The sequence below is a fragment of the Gossypium hirsutum genome, chromosome D09, assembly GCF_007990345.1.
Source record: "Gossypium hirsutum isolate 1008001.06 chromosome D09, Gossypium_hirsutum_v2.1, whole genome shotgun sequence".
Taxonomy (NCBI): Eukaryota; Viridiplantae; Streptophyta; class Magnoliopsida; order Malvales; family Malvaceae; genus Gossypium; species Gossypium hirsutum.
In genome coordinates this window covers 33,149,792-33,165,313 of record NC_053445.1, presented here as the reverse complement: position 1 = coordinate 33,165,313, position 15,522 = coordinate 33,149,792, and the positions used below count along the sequence as shown (strand labels likewise).

At 35.2% G+C, this 15,522-nt stretch overlaps 1 protein-coding gene across 2 annotated transcripts; it reads right to left on the bottom strand.

Moving 5' to 3' along the window:
* Window positions 1-1,346: 1,346 nt before the first annotated feature.
* LOC107891819 (lysine-specific demethylase JMJ25) lies at window positions 1,347-6,660 on the bottom strand. Of its 2 annotated transcripts, none has more exons than XM_016816740.2 (13): window positions 6,490-6,660; window positions 5,211-5,796; window positions 5,012-5,121; window positions 4,826-4,925; window positions 4,470-4,602; window positions 4,321-4,384; window positions 3,517-4,213; window positions 3,079-3,408; window positions 2,492-2,836; window positions 2,091-2,163; window positions 1,921-2,006; window positions 1,719-1,838; window positions 1,347-1,643 (listed from the first exon to the last, which is right to left on the bottom strand). In XM_016816740.2, exons 2-13 carry the CDS (start codon window positions 5,754-5,756, stop codon window positions 1,569-1,571), a joined length of 2,679 nt encoding a protein of 892 aa, XP_016672229.2. In that variant the 5' UTR covers window positions 5,757-5,796; window positions 6,490-6,660; the 3' UTR covers window positions 1,347-1,568. The 2 variants fall into 2 exon arrangements, with proteins under 2 accessions (XP_016672229.2, XP_040956294.1); XM_041100360.1 differs by lacking the exon at window positions 6,490-6,660 and adding an exon at window positions 6,378-6,477.
* Between the last annotated feature and the right edge of the window lie 8,862 nt (window positions 6,661-15,522).

Here is a 15,522-nt window from a genome sequence, read left to right as displayed (position 1 = left end):
ATATAACTTACATCTCATACTAAAAATTAATTATCAATATATAGTCAAATAATTACATAATTATCAACTAACTTCTAAACTCAAACTTGATTTTTGAAATGAAAAAAAAATATTCTTGATCTTCAATCTTGATTGCTAATAACTGTAAGGACCCAAGTTTGAGACTTTTCTCACTATTTCAAACTTAAGATTTCTACCGTTTAACTTTAACAAATCAAGTTTTTCTCTCTCGATTTGTTTTAGAACTGATAAATAATAAAATATTTTTGGGGGGGTTAGGTAGGGGGTTAAATAGAGTTCTAGAGCTGTTAAACTGTCAAGCGACACTCACCCATGTCACTAGCAACTTTTTCTTTTCCTTTTCATCTTTTTATTTAAAACAATCAACTTTCTTTTTAAATCCCAACCGGTGCCGCCAATGTGTTGGGCGGCACCACCTTAAAAAAAAATTTTCTTACACATACAGTATTTATCCAGTGTTTAAAGAAAATACTATTATTTTTTTGTGTTACCTGACAAGATGGCGGCACCACTTAAAAAAGTACTTTTTATTCACCTAGAATGATTGGGTGATGATGGTGTGTACTTTGGACTGGTGTCGCTTGACACATTAACAACATCCGTTTTTACAATAGAAAACATACCATTCTCATAAATACTTTTATAACGCCTTATTTTTGTAATTAATTTTTTGCATTATCTAGATAAAAAAACCCAATATTTTTGCTTTATGTTTTAGTTATTTTTTTACTTATAGAGTTTAAAAATTTTATTGATATTGTAACAAATGTCTTCTTTTTATGTTTTAGTATTTTTCTTTTAGAAAATTTTTACATGTTGATAGTTGTATTTATATTTTGCATAATTTGTTATTATAGTTTATTTTAAGTAACTTTTTGTTTAAAGTGGTGCGTTAAAATTCATTACAATTTTATTCATGATGTCAATTCATAATATTTATTTTTATTTATTCATAGTACTATAAATTTTTATATATTCTTCACATTAATAATTCATTTATATAAATATTAACACATGTATTAATATTGTATTCACATCATTTTATTGTTTAATAATTTGATATAGAGATTTAGTTTTAACTTTAAATTCATTTTCTTAAAACTAATAAACATGGCTTATAAGTTATATAAATATGACTAATACAGTATTATATACAAAACTTTAATCTAATTTTTTGGGATCGTAGAGTCATTTTAATATTAAACAAAGCATAAATTATTTGCTTGCTATTGTTAATTTCTTTGGCTCATAATTTCGTTTACCAGTCTTTGGAATTGCAGGGGAAGAGATGCAATGTAAATAAATAGCAGAAACGAGGATGAAAATTGAGAATGGGAAAACTTATCTATCGATTAGAATGGAAAAAAAAATTAACAGAGGCTGCCTCGAGGCCCTGAATGTGCAAAAAGTTAAAATTTCAGGGGCCACAATATAGAACTTAACCCGTTATGCATGAATTTACAGTAAGCTATATGTTCATTGCTGGATCAACAGAAAGGAAACGCCGGTTCCAATGGTTACATATGGAGAAGCTTGCAAAGAGGGGCTCAATTTGGGGTTGATATTAGATCTGATAACTCTCGAATTGCCCGTTCTACTCCATAAATTATCATTTTGTTGATCTGTTTGAGAGCAAGTGAAATAAGTAAAAATCAAAGACAACAAAAGTGTCAGAATCTAGATGAAAGGATATAAACCTCGAGTTTGTCTTCTCTGGCTCTATGGTTCTTTGGTAGTTGGCGGAACTCCTCAGTTAATCGGAGGCATTCCTTGATACTCTGGGGAGATACAAAGTCCACAGCGACTTTGGTGCATGACTGCAGAAACAGAGACAATGAGAGCATGAGAGACAGAAAATGAAATTGTACAAAGAATGAGGATTGATGTATTGATCAATACCTTCAGATTCCTAACTTGGTGCGGACATCCAGCAGGAATAAAAACTGCCTCTCCAAGGTTTTGTTCGAATGTCCATGGCTCAACTCCTAGATAGCACAAATACTCGCATAAGGAATCCAGTACCGAGTAACTGTCTAAACTGAACATCAAAGTGTATTTGTTGTACTAACCAAATTCTTCCTTCAATTTCCTTTTGTGCTCCATGGTGAGGTAAAACGATTGGTCATGAATTGGATGGATTACCTAAGCATAAATGCAACCAACAAGAATGTAAGCAAATGTAACTTAAAAGTGTTTCTTTCAATGTGCTTTGGTAAGAAAAAAGTGAGAAGCAAATAAGAGATTCATTTATAAAAAGGAGAGAAAATGTAAGTCTTTCATTTTTTAATTCCATCAAGCAATGGACGGTAATAAATTAATTTCTTTATATTTTTCCAGCATTCCTATCAAGTGCACCAATGGGAAGAAGTGTTTTGTTTTAATCCTTTTTACTTTCCTCTTCAATTTTCTTTTCACTCTAACGAGCAAAGATAAGCTCAACTGCTAACTAAATTCAATTCTTATAGATTACCTTTTCAACTGGGGAGCAATAGATATGCCTGAATTCTTTAGAATGCTTTCTAAGATAAGCTTCCAGTTTAGGAACATCCTCCCTTCTGAAAATGTCCCAAAGCGCACCACCTGTGTTCTTTGAGTGGCCTGAATTTCTAGCTCCGACCTCATCTATGTTATTATCCGAGTACTGATTCTGATCTGTGATTCCTTTTCTGCCTTCATTAATTGGATGCTTGTCTTCTCTATCTCTCTCTAACTTTTCCTTTGCATCCTGTGCCTTGTGTTTCATTTTCAATTTTTCTATTGCAGCAAGCTGCTCCTCACCTAAGGCTACATCTGCAGTATGTGTCAAAATATTTACCTACACCAATTAATAACAAAAAACAAAAAGGTCAGAAGATATTATAACAAGTACCCAAATGAGGTAGAAAACAAAGAATTCCATATCTGAACACTAGGCTCTCTTATAATGACTTCTTGATGGATTAAAAGCTAGACAATATATTTTGATATTCTTATGATAGATGTGTAAATATAATGTGCAGGATAAACAAAATATAGTGAATAGTTGGCTACTATTTCTTTTGGCTAATTAAGGCATACCGCATCCGACAGGTCATAGTGAAGCTTGGTGACTGAGTCCCCTCTTCCAAGCTCCTGTGAAATCCCATAAGCAATGTATGTTTTCGGGCCCAAGTCTGGTTTCAGGACACCAGGTGGCAACTTGACAGCAAGGTTAAGGATACCGGACCTAGGATCAGTGTATTCTTGAAATGGCAATATCCTTATAAACTCATCACAATGCCGAGGCAAAAGATCCTCAAAGTTATTAGACGGCGGCCAATCCTTTAACTTTAGCATCTCTGGCCAGAAGTTATGATAACTTCTTCCTTCCATATAGCCTTTGAAAAATTGGTAAGTATTAATCCCCACCTGAATATATTGCAAAATCAGACTTCAAACATAATGCACCCGTGAAAAGAATGCATGAGAAAGAAAAAGAAAGTGGCTTAAAAGCTAAAAGGAGAGAACAGAACTAACCTCACAGCAGGCTAGACAATCAATAGCCCTAACTTCAGACATCTCCAAACTCGTATGTAAATCCTCTGTTTCGCATAAAGCTCGCCACATTACCATTGGTTCCCAACTTAAACCAGTTGAATTTGCAAGAGCATTGCGAACAATAACTGGTTCACCTTTAGCCCATTTCATTTGAAAGTGAGAAAGGTCTTCCTTTTGAATGTCATATGAAGTTGGGGAATGTAAGCAATTGTCATTGGTTCCTTCTCTAGAAACCCTGTGATGTAATGTATCTCTGCCTGTTACAGCACATTTATGCTTCAATATTCCTTGTTTAATTCTGCAGGCGCGCAACATTTCCCCAGCCTTTGCCGCCAAATCCAAAATCCATCCAACTGGAAAGATGCATTTTAGCTCCAATCTGCAATCACCACAACCATTCATTTCCCTGGGGGGACAAGTAACACTTCCATCATTATTGGCTTTCCATTGAATTGATTGCTTAGTTCGATCCTTCGCTGTTTCATTTAGATAAGATCCTGGTAAAGGGTCGCCAGCATGAACATAATCGTAACCTCTGTTCCTGTATTCATATGCAACTTCATCACAGCTAGAAAGCCTTCCCTCCCGAATTTCTTGACAACAATGAAGACAAAGTTCATATGCACAATTTCGGCAGCTACGATGAAGGTCAAAGATGGAAGTTGCACAGTAGTTACTGTTCCAAAGAGATGAAAAAGTGGAGGTGAAGATAAATTGAGAACTAGTGAACAATAGTATAATGACAAGATAAATTGTATGCTTATAGAAAGAGAAATGCTTTACCAATAGATACGCTCATCACTATAACAAAGAGTCTGTGGTATGTCAACTGCAGAAGGCAGCAACTCTAAACAGAGAACCTTTTGTAAGAACCAGAGAGAACTTGCGGCCGAAGTTTGGTAAAAAAAATAAAAGAAAAGAAGAGCTCAAACCTTGAATTTCTGCCTCAATTTCTATCTCCTGCTTTTGCATTTTGCATATTTGTTTCAGGAAGGGAAGCATTGACTCAATCAAGTATTTTAGATGCTTAATCTTTTCCTGATATGTGATGTCCCTCTTTGATGTCTGTGGATTAAGCAGAATGAAAATTATTATGTGACAATTTCATTGGAATATTCATGGCCCTGTACTGATGAAATAAGTAATCAACCTCATAAGCAAAAACATTAGATTTCACTCAAAGCACCACCATGGTAAAATCTGTTACTAAATAGACAGTTTTTCCAATAGAATAAATCTGAGGCCATTATATGATTTAGTCATAGTTTATTTAAAGAGAAAAGTAGACCTTAATTAATCCACTTGAGTGCAAACAGATGCTGCAGTTGCAATTCCTACAACAAAACGGGCACTGCTTTGCTATTTCTTCTTTTGGTATATTGGGATACCTAATGCACCACAACAGTAACAATAAATGAGAAACAAAGAGTATTAGAAATAAAAAAATCTAAGCCTATTAGGTTGAGCATGTTACCATTGTCTGATGCAATTGATGCAATACACTTTCTCTTTACATTTCATGCATGGAACAATGGTCCTTTCTTCAGTCATACACTGGTGACACTTCACATATTTTCTTTTGCCCTGTTTAAAGCAAGATTTCTCATAATTGTAGTCAGGAAAATGAATATCAAATTGAATAATCTTTATCGGACTAAAAAGAAATAAAATACCTTCACTTTGTTCTTTTTGCATCTGTCAGTGCTGCTAAAGTCACTTTCCAAATGTGAAACTGGAGAGCCTGAAGATGATGATGAGGAGAAAGATGAAGAATCAGACAATGAAGTAACTATATGATCAGAAAGCTTCCTTGTAATCCCCTTAGGCCTTCTTTCAACCATCACACTCTCAAAATTTCGGCTTTTGCGCCGGTCTTTCATGTTCATAAACACAATAGCTTCCTCCTCCCATTCATCCAATTCTTCTTCATCCAGTGTAGCTGTCTTGGCTATTCCATTACAATGTCTCTTAGCCTGGGGAATTTTCTCATCCTCTAAGAATTCAAAATCCTTATTTAGCTTTTGTCTATTTGACGGATTCTTTTTCCTTGCTAACAATTGCTTTGCATTGCCCTTTTTTTCAGATTTGGCCCTTTTATTTCCACAATGCACTGTCATGGGAATTCTTTTCTTTGTTGCAGGCCATGAATTTAAGGTTATCTGCTTACTTTGACCAGTATTACAGTTCAGTCGTTCTCGCTTTGCAATCATCGACTCCATTGAGAAAGAATATAATTTATCAGAACCTGCAAAGACCTCACTATATAGCAAAAAAATGGTGATCAAACTTTAAAAACTTGGCATCCCTGTTTATATAACAGAAATCAGAAAAAGAAGAAGAAGAAGAAAAGAGCCTAATTTCAAGCAAACAGCATAAGTTTTGTATATCTAATTATAAAAAAGAAAAAAACTCCAAGCATTATATCTCTTATATGTCGGTGAATTAAATGTATTAAAGAAAAAAATCAGCTCAAATTAATAACAATAAATCGCAGGATAAGAATTTACGATCTATTGAAATAAAACAAATCCAGATATTGAAACCTGCAGCGTTGACTCAGGTCAAGTCAACTGAATTTTAGGATGAATTTTTCATCTAAACGCAGAAAATTAACACGAAACCTAACATCAACAAAATCACAACGAATAATATTGAAACGCAAGTAATTCGCAAAGTAATTACAACAAATTCATCGATAAAACTTCATGATCCATTGAAATATAAAACCGATGCAGATATTAGAACCAGCAGCATTGGCTCAGATAAAGTCAACAGAATTTTAAGATTAATTTTCATCTAAATACAGAAAAAAATGAAAAAAATCAAGAAAAAAAAATCACCGCGAACATTCTTGAATCGCAAGGAAAAGAAACAGAGATATTGTTTTGAACGAAATTAAACGTAAAATATGAATCAAAGAGTGAGAAGAAGAAGAAGAAGACTTAGACTTACCTGATTGAAATATGGTGGATTCAAAGAGTCGAATCAATTAAATGTATTATATAATTAGCCCAAAAATCTCTTTCAAAGATCGTTGATCCAAATTTTCTTTAAATTTTTATATATAAGGAGAACAGAGAATGAGAAAATCAGCGTATTCCAAAACTGCGTTTTGTTTATATATACACGAAAAGCGTGGGGCCAGATAGATATTTTTTTTTATAGTTTATATTTATACAATGACTATTACTCTTATCTCCTCCGAGCGCTTTAGGAAAATAATGTATTTTAATGTGCTTGAAATCACATTTTCTTTAACCCACCTCCTTTAGAACCACATAATATTTTTTAAATAGAAAATTTTCTCTTCTAAATATATTTTTATTTAATCTATAATAATTTAAATAACCATAACTTAATATTAATATTTTTTTTAAAACTTTTTATTTAATATTAAATATTACTTATTTATTTTTAAAATATTTAAATATTTTTATTTATTCTAATGTATCTTTTCATTTTATTTTTTTACTTTTTTAATATATGACCGTTGGTAAGAATATCGTCACCAAACCTTCCTGTAATTTTTTTTATATATTACATTTAACAATGTATAGAATAATAATTCACAAATAAAAATGTTTAAAATGCTTAAAATTAAATCAGAAGAATTTTATTATTTAAAGTTAAAAGAGATAATTTTAAAAATCGATTTTGAGCACATGATCGAGATCTTATTGTTAAATATTATTTGATTCTATATAAAATTTATTCACTATCAATCTAATAAAATATCAGACTTATAATATAAAATTATTTCTAAATGTGAGTCAAATAGTAATTAGATTAATATAAGAGCAATCGTTGGAAAAGTAATGCCTACGTTGGAGTTTATGGTGGGTGGTAATCCTTTAGGGTCGAATAGTGGAGTTGGTAGGGTGATGAATAAGGTTCGCCGATGGTCGGATCTTCCATTGGATCTAGATGACCCAACAGTGGACGTAAACGGTTAAATAGTACAAAATGCATCCCAAGTGAGGGCATTGTACAAATCCACGTTAATGGGGTCTTCCACAGGGCTTAATCAATCTGTTCGCATGGAGGAGGACTTAGAATTCCTTGACAGATATGTGGTAACAAAAATGGTGGACGGTATTCCATCGATTACATTCTCGGACTGTGTCCATAAGTATATCAAACGGAAAATGGTGAGGACTGTTATCATCAAACTGTTGGGTGGGAGAGTTGGCTTCAATGCATTATTGTAGAAGATTTTTTTTTATGTAGAGTCCTAGAAACCCTGTACAACTCATGGATCTAGAGAAAGATTTCTCTCTCGTGAGGTTTCTAGATGATGAGGATGTCAACAAGGTTTTGACGGGTGATCTGTGGGTAATTTTTGGGTGATATTTGTCTATTCGGCCTTGGTCGCTGGAGTTTTCGACGACTCATGATGAGGTGGACTTCAGGTGGTGTGGATAAGGCTTCTGGGTCTACTGAAATGATATTATTCTGATTTCTCCTTCATGTGACTGGACTATCTGTCAAACCGGTGGTGAAAATTGACGAGCACACGGATAGGGCTGGTGAGGAAGGTTCACTCGTCTAGATGTGTATATTGATTTGAGGAAGACGTTAGTGTAAAAAATCAAAACTAATGGTCGACTTCAAAGAATTGAATATGAGGCATCACCAAACGTGTGTTCCAAGTGTGGCTTATATGGCAATGAAGCATATATGTGTTCAGGTGTTAAGAAGTCAGAAGGTGAAATAGTCTTTACTGATCTAATTAAGGAGAAAACGAGGCTCCAATAGAGGGTGGAGGAGGAGTCATTTGGATCTTGGATGTTAGTTGAACGCCAGCATAGGGGGAAGGTCCAAAACACAGGGGTAGTTAAGGGAGATAATCATTACGTGAAGGCTAGGGGATCTCATTTCTCGGTGTTGAATTAGGACATGGGAGGGGATGATACCGTGACTATTTTACCAATTGAAGGAGGTCTGGGTAGTGGCGTTAAAAGGTAGGACAAGGTTTCATTGGTTGCTGGAGGTGTAGGAAATAAGGAGCCTAAAGCATCCCCTTTAGCACAAAAAATTCAACGGGCTAAAGGGAAGGATTTTGTTATTGGTAGTAGACCCAAATTAGGGTCCAAGGGTTTTAAGCCTAAAATTATGAATGTAGGGGTTAAGCCCAGGCAGGAAAAAGCTTCGTTCGATGATGGTGCATTAATGGGCCTGAGATCTTCAACTGGTGAAGAATTTACTTTACTTTTACAACTCGTATATGTTCCAAGTTAGATAAGGATAAGCATAGGGCTATTCGATTTGTGGGAAATGAGAAGGATGAGTCTTCAAAAAGGAAGGAAAACAGGGTGTTTCAGTTTGGAAATTTGCATAAAGATGACAATGAGGAGAATACGAATGTAGCTGAAGGAGAAATGCTTCACCAAAAAAACCTCCAAATATTATATTGAGTGAACACAAGCAAGCAATAGTGGAACTGAAATCGACTTTGGAGGGTTTAGTGGATAATTTGGAAAGGGTGGCTGAAACTACTCCTATGGAGGATGATAATCAATCTGATGAAGATGGCATGGACGATGGGAAGCGCAGCAACATTGAGGTTAGTTTTTGATTAAGTTTTTTGTATTGGGGTTGGTTATTTTTCCATTTATTTTTTATGGACACGAAGATAATTTTTTAGAATTGCTAAGAAGCTGGGCATCCCCAATTCCATAATAGGTAGAGTTAGGGTCAATTATGTTATTAATAAAATAGGGTTTCCTAATTCTTTCCAAGTTGAAGCTAATGAATTTGTTGGAGGCATTTGGAAAATCTGGAATGAAAATTTTTTGGTGGACATTTTAGATGTACACCCTCAGGTGGTATACATGAAGATTAGTTGTCGGTAAAGTTCAGCAACTTGTTTCTGTTTTGCGATTTATGCTAGCCTACAACCATCTACGAAACAGAAGTTGTAGCAGTACTTGGATTTTAGGTAGAGATAAGGAGTCAAAGTAGGATTTATAGATAAAACTTTGTTTCCTATTTGTTTTTATTTTGTTTTCAAATTTAAGTCATTGTATTCCATTCCCCGTGCTTGTAGGAACGTTGTATGACTTGAACTAGTAAAGGTGTCTTACCATTTGAGCTAGAATCGAAACGTATCATCACACAAGCAAGGAGGGCATAACACTCGAGAGAGTAACCCATCCAACATTCGCAGTGAGAAATTCGACAACCACCACAACCACCCATGGAACAAAGAACTTTACGCGACTATGCGATGCCTAACTTAAATGTTGTTCAAGGTAGCATTAATTGCCCGATGATTAAAGCTAACAATTTCTAAATTAAATTCGCAATGATCTAAATGATACAATCGAACCTTCAATTTCGAGGGTCAATGAATGAAGATACAAAGCAACACCTTAAGTAATATCTAACCATTTATGATACTTTCAAGTATAACGGGGTATCTGATGACGCTATTCATCTTCGGTTATTCCCTTTTTCTCTTACGGATGATGCTTTTATGTGGTTAGATTCACAACCTGCAGATTTAATCAACACTTGGGACGAGTAAACGAGCAATTTTTTGGCAATATATTTTCCACCAAGAAATATCATGAAACTTCGGATGCACATTATATTTTTTTACAATTGGAAGGAGAGTCATTATACGAGGCTTGGGAACACTTCAAATTGATATTACACGAGTGTTCATACCATAGTTTACAAGATTGCTTGCAACTTCAAGTCTTCTACAATGGACTTGATGGAAATTTACGCTCTAGCCTTGATGGAGCATCTGTCGGAGCCTTCATGTCAAAAACCTATGCCAAGGCCTGTCAACTTATTGCAGATATAGCGATGAACTCTTATATGTAGCCAATTGAGTGGTTCACATATCGAGCCAAACAAGCGACAGCAAACGCTGTCAGTGGCTATGATAAATATCAACAAGTCCTCGAAAGGTTAAACTAATTGAAGATGAATGCAACTAAGGCGCAAGTTCAACACCAGCCCAAACTAACTCATTTTAGTGCAGGACATGATGAGGAGAGCAATCATATAGAGGTGAATTATGTGGGGAATAGAGGATATAATCTTTACTCTAACACTATAACCTCGAGTGACATGACCACCCTAACCTTAGGTGGGGAGGAAACCAAGCGGGTCTGTCAAACCAATTGAACCAAAACATTGACCCTCTAAAAGCCAACGCACCAAACCAACCTTAAATACCTTTTAAGGCACTCCAAGATAATGAGAGAAAACTAGCCTATAGTAGTGACCTTCCATTGTCAATTGGGGTGAGTAAAGTAGAGGAAGGTTTGTATGTAGTGCAAGCCAATGTGTGTCAAATCTGTAATCAATTAGACCAAGTTTTACAATTGTTGCAAAATAATTTAGCCTCTAGCATACCTAGTAATACCGAACCTAATCCGAAGAGAGAAGGAAATGAGCATGCCAAGGTTATCACTCTTAAATCCGGGGCTATGGTTAAGGAACCTATCCGACCTAATTGTAGGGAGAACGAACTGAGTGAGAAGGATGAGAGCATTCACACTCCTAGTATTGGAGACAGGATACTAGAAAAGAAAGGACCAAAAAGTAAACCCACACCAGTCGAAACCGAGGATAGACTCGTTCTACCACCACCCCCTAGCCCAAGGCCCATACCTTTTTTAAGTCGTATAGTGGAAAAAAGAAGAGGTATAATGAAGTTTTTTTAGATTTTTTCAAAATGTTTAAAGTGTTGAATGTTAATCTCCCTTTACTCGAAGTCCTAGAGAGGATGCCTAACTATGCCAAAGTTCTCAAGGAAGTAATGTCTAAGAAAAAGAGAATTGAGAGAGATGAGCGAGTCAATCTTAACATTGAATATAGTGTTGTTGTGTCCATGAAAGTCCTACCAAAACTCAACGACCCCTGTAGTTTTACTATTCCCATAAAGATTGGGGGTGTGAAATTTGGAAAAGCACTTTGCAGCCTTGGAGTGAGTATCAATTTAATGCCCTTGTCCATCTATCGCAGGTTAGGCATAGGTGACCTTAAGGAAACTTCAGTAACCCTTCAACTAGCTTATAGGTCCCTTGTCCACCCGAAAAGAGTTTTAGAGGATGTATTGGTAAGATTTTAGCACTTTATTTTATCGGGTGGTTTCATAATGCTTGATTATGAGGAAGATATAGAAATATCTATTCTATTAGGGAGACCTTTTCTAGCTACCTCGAGAGCCACCATAGACGTAGGTAAGGGAGAAGTGACGATAGAAGTCAACGGGGAGGTAGAAACCTTTAAGTGTGTGGAATCCAAACAAAAGATGAATGAGGTGTCTCTTAATAGGGAATTAGAGTGTCAAGCCATCCAAGTGGTGTCGAAGCACGTAACCAACATGATGAAAAATTCAAAATGATGAATGTTTACAGGTTTGAGACTGATGATGCGAAGCATACGAGTGAAGAAATGAATGATCATGAAAAGGCATGCTAAGAATTAATTCATAGGGTTGAAAAGAAGGAAACATGTGTTGGTGCTTGGAACACTCTGCAAGCACCACTATAAGGGTATTACGTATCACCCTAAGATGAAATTTTAACTGTTGTCTGTGGCAAATGAATTGAAATTTTGTAAATAATTAGATATTTTGAGCATGGGCTCTAGCTATTTTATGCATTTAGATTATGATTTTAATTTATGTTAGTTTAAATTTAGACATGGTAAGTTTGATGATGGTGATGAAAATTAATGATTTTTTCGATTTTTTGGGATAAGTCCAATGATATCACGATTTTCTGGACAATTTTGAAAAGGGTCTAAAAATCTTTTGGGTACCGCAATATCGAACCCCTGATATTACAATACCCCTAGTATTTCAAAAGTATTTTTTTTATTTACGCAGTGGTGTCGCGATACCTACCCCCTGGTATCGCAATACCGAAGATAGACTCAAAGATGAGGGTCTAAAGATAGGGGATATTGCAATACCCATCCTGCATATCGCGACACTAAAATCGGGTCATGCGATACCCGGTTCCAGATATCGCAACTCGTGTGTTTTGGAGGCTTTTTAAGCCTCCAAATACTTTAGAACCCTCAAACCTTCTCTTATTTCCCCAAAATATTCATTATAAACCCCTAAAAACTCTTCCCCTACTAATTTCTCTCAATCTCCCTTTCAAATTTCCTTTCGATTCATTGACCGATTTTTTTTCTTTTGCTTTACTTTTTGTCTATTTTCTTCTTTTGTAAGTATCTTACTATTTTGGCTTGGGGAACATGACACTTCTCGATTTAATCTATTCGACTACAGTAATCAATACGATTTAAATTTTCTTTTCGTTTTATTTATTATTACTGTTTTTCTTATTTCCATTTTAAGTTTTTAATTTACATATTGACGGCCTAAGATTGGGTATTTAATTGATTTTTATTGACTTTAAGTGCGAAAATTATAAAAATGCCTTCAATGCCACATAAGCGATCTCGTTTCCAAACTACCTTGGTTCTGTCGTCAGAACACGTCGACGTTAAATTTGCACAGCATTAGCTGCAAATTTTTATCAAAAAATTTAGGGACGTACATTCATCCCTGAATGTGATTTTGAGTCGGCCTCATCGTTTAATGATGAAATATGGGACAGTATACGTTTTCATTGTTAGGACAATTTTTGCTTGCTTCCCAAGCAACTTGCCATTGTACCTCTAGTACTGGAGTTTTAGTCTAATTTAAAATTTGCTGCATGTGACTGAGAATACGTCAGACATGCTAACATTGATATTTCCCCTATCGCCATTTGTGAGTACTATGGCGTACTGTGTTATGAAAGAGATGACATGTTGTCTCTTGACTTGAACAATTTCACAAATGTTGACATAGATGCCACTCTTAACGACCTTAAGGAAGGTAGAGGCAAATGGAAGCATGAAGGTTCTAGGGGGCGGACCCTCTCTTTATACAAACAATTATGTTTCTTATGGCAAAAATTTGGATGCAATTCATATGCACCCGTATTTGCACTGCATTGGACACTAATAATATGAATGTGTTTAGCGCAGCCCTGTTGTATTCTATTTTGCAGCATAAACGAATTTGTGTAGGTACTTTGATAAACTAACAAATGAAGCTTTGCATCACAAGTGGTAAGATTGGTATTTACTTCTTACACTAAGTCATCGACCTCTATCGCAAGGTTGGCATCGACATTGCAGCCACTGAGCAAACTCAACATCTCATGCGCATCATCATCGGTATTTCTTTACTCAAGCAATTCCAAGAGCTTCATAGGAAACAATTATAAGAAGGGAATCAGCAAAGTCATGAGAGAAGGGAAGCATCTCGTCCTACGAAGAAACCAATCGCTGAAAGGAAAACCAAGGGTGAGCTCACATGATGGGAACGTAGGTTAGGGTGTGATATACACTACCGTAACTGAATTCTTGAGACGATAAGACCTTTTGTAAGCACATTCATGGCAAGTCAGGGAATAGAAGCAATATAATTGCCCACTCAATCGAATGACTCATCCAAAGGTGAAGGGGACAGAGAGAAGGAAGTAAAGTCAAGGGGGAATGAAAGAGGTGCAGAGACCGATGGCAAGGTGTCAGAGGGTCGTGAAGTGTCACCTTGGGTGTAGACTATAGAGGACAGTGCTATGTCTACAAGTCCTATGTCCGAGAATATAGATACAGGTAAGTAGAGCATGCCTCTCAAAAGAAAAAAAAAAGTGAAGAAGAGTACTCCCAAAGGAGAAAACATATCGAGAGTTGACCAGACCGATTCAGGGGATGACACATCCAATGCTTATTTACATGCCTTCGCGTTTTTTTACGGCATGTAAATTATCAAACACTTTTTACTTTGTTTTTTGGATATTATTATTATGGTTTTAATTTTGTTTGTTTTCTATGTTTTTCTTATGTGCAAAGAGTTACCCTAAAAGACTAAACAACATTTAGAGCTTCAATGAGGAAGTAGACAACTAAGTAAACTAATTGATCTATAATTAAGAAGAAGAAATTATCTAATATCATTCAAAATTTATTACTCAATAGAAGTCCAAGCACCACGCAATAATTTACACATTTGATATGCACAATTATTAAGTTATTACTCAATCAAAGTCCAACCACCATACAATAATAAAAAGAAAAATATTTTTGGATTTTTGAAAGATTAAAAACAAAATCAAAAAATATTTTTGGGATTTTTTAATTTTTTTTCAAAAAAGCATGAAAATTAACATAAATACACATAAAAGCTTATGTGCACCCCCATACTCAAACTACACAATGTTCCCAATGTGTTCAAAAGAAGGAATAGGAGGTTACCAGACTTTCCTAGAATTGAGCATCAGACTATCTCGAGGTTAGAGGCAATAACCGACATGAAAATGTATGAAATGTACCGTAGGATGAATAAAAAGATACCGATCCTTGTAGATAAATAATTCAAATTGCTAATTTCTCGTTTAAATAGATATCTAGTTAAATAATTATTGCTAGGTGACTAATTCGGGAAAGACCTTAGGAATTGTTTGTATAGCCTTGAGCCTAAAGGACAATCTTAAACACTACACTACCCCTAATTCTAAAATTTGAGTCTTACATGACCCTTCTTAATGAGCCCTTGTGTTTGAAACCTTGAGCCTAAATTGAGTTCAAAACTCAACCCTTTATTGTCCTTAAACTATTGAACGTATTATTGAATGGACGTTAGGCCATGGACATTGAGGGTTAGGTAGGAACATTACGGCGGTTTCTCAAAAAAATGTACTCGAGTGATTAGTGAAGAGGGGTTGAGTTATCCTGTAAATGGTTCTCGCTAGAAATAGTTCTTAAAGAAAATAAAGAAAAGTGATGATCAAAAGTATTGTGAGAGAAAAGAACAAACAAAGTGTAAAAATGCTCAAAAACAAGAGAAAAAATGAGTATAAAATAGTTTTAAAATCATAGTACGTAAAAACGAGCTAATATCAATTAACCTCTTCCATATTGTTAAAGAGATAAGGAAGGTGAGAGAGGGAGAAATAAAGCGGT

Coding starts and splice junctions, on each gene's coding strand:
- LOC107891819 (XM_016816740.2), bottom strand. CDS start 5,756: ATGGAGTCGATGATTGCAAAGCGAGAACGACTGAACTGTAATACTGGT. Junction 2,837..3,078: donor ACTATGACCTGTCGGATGCG/GTATGCCTTAAT, acceptor TAATTGGTGTAG/GTAAATATTTTGACACATAC. Junction 1,644..1,718: donor CCAGAGAAGACAAACTCGAG/GTTTATATCCTT, acceptor GCTCTCAAACAG/ATCAACAAAATGATAATTTA.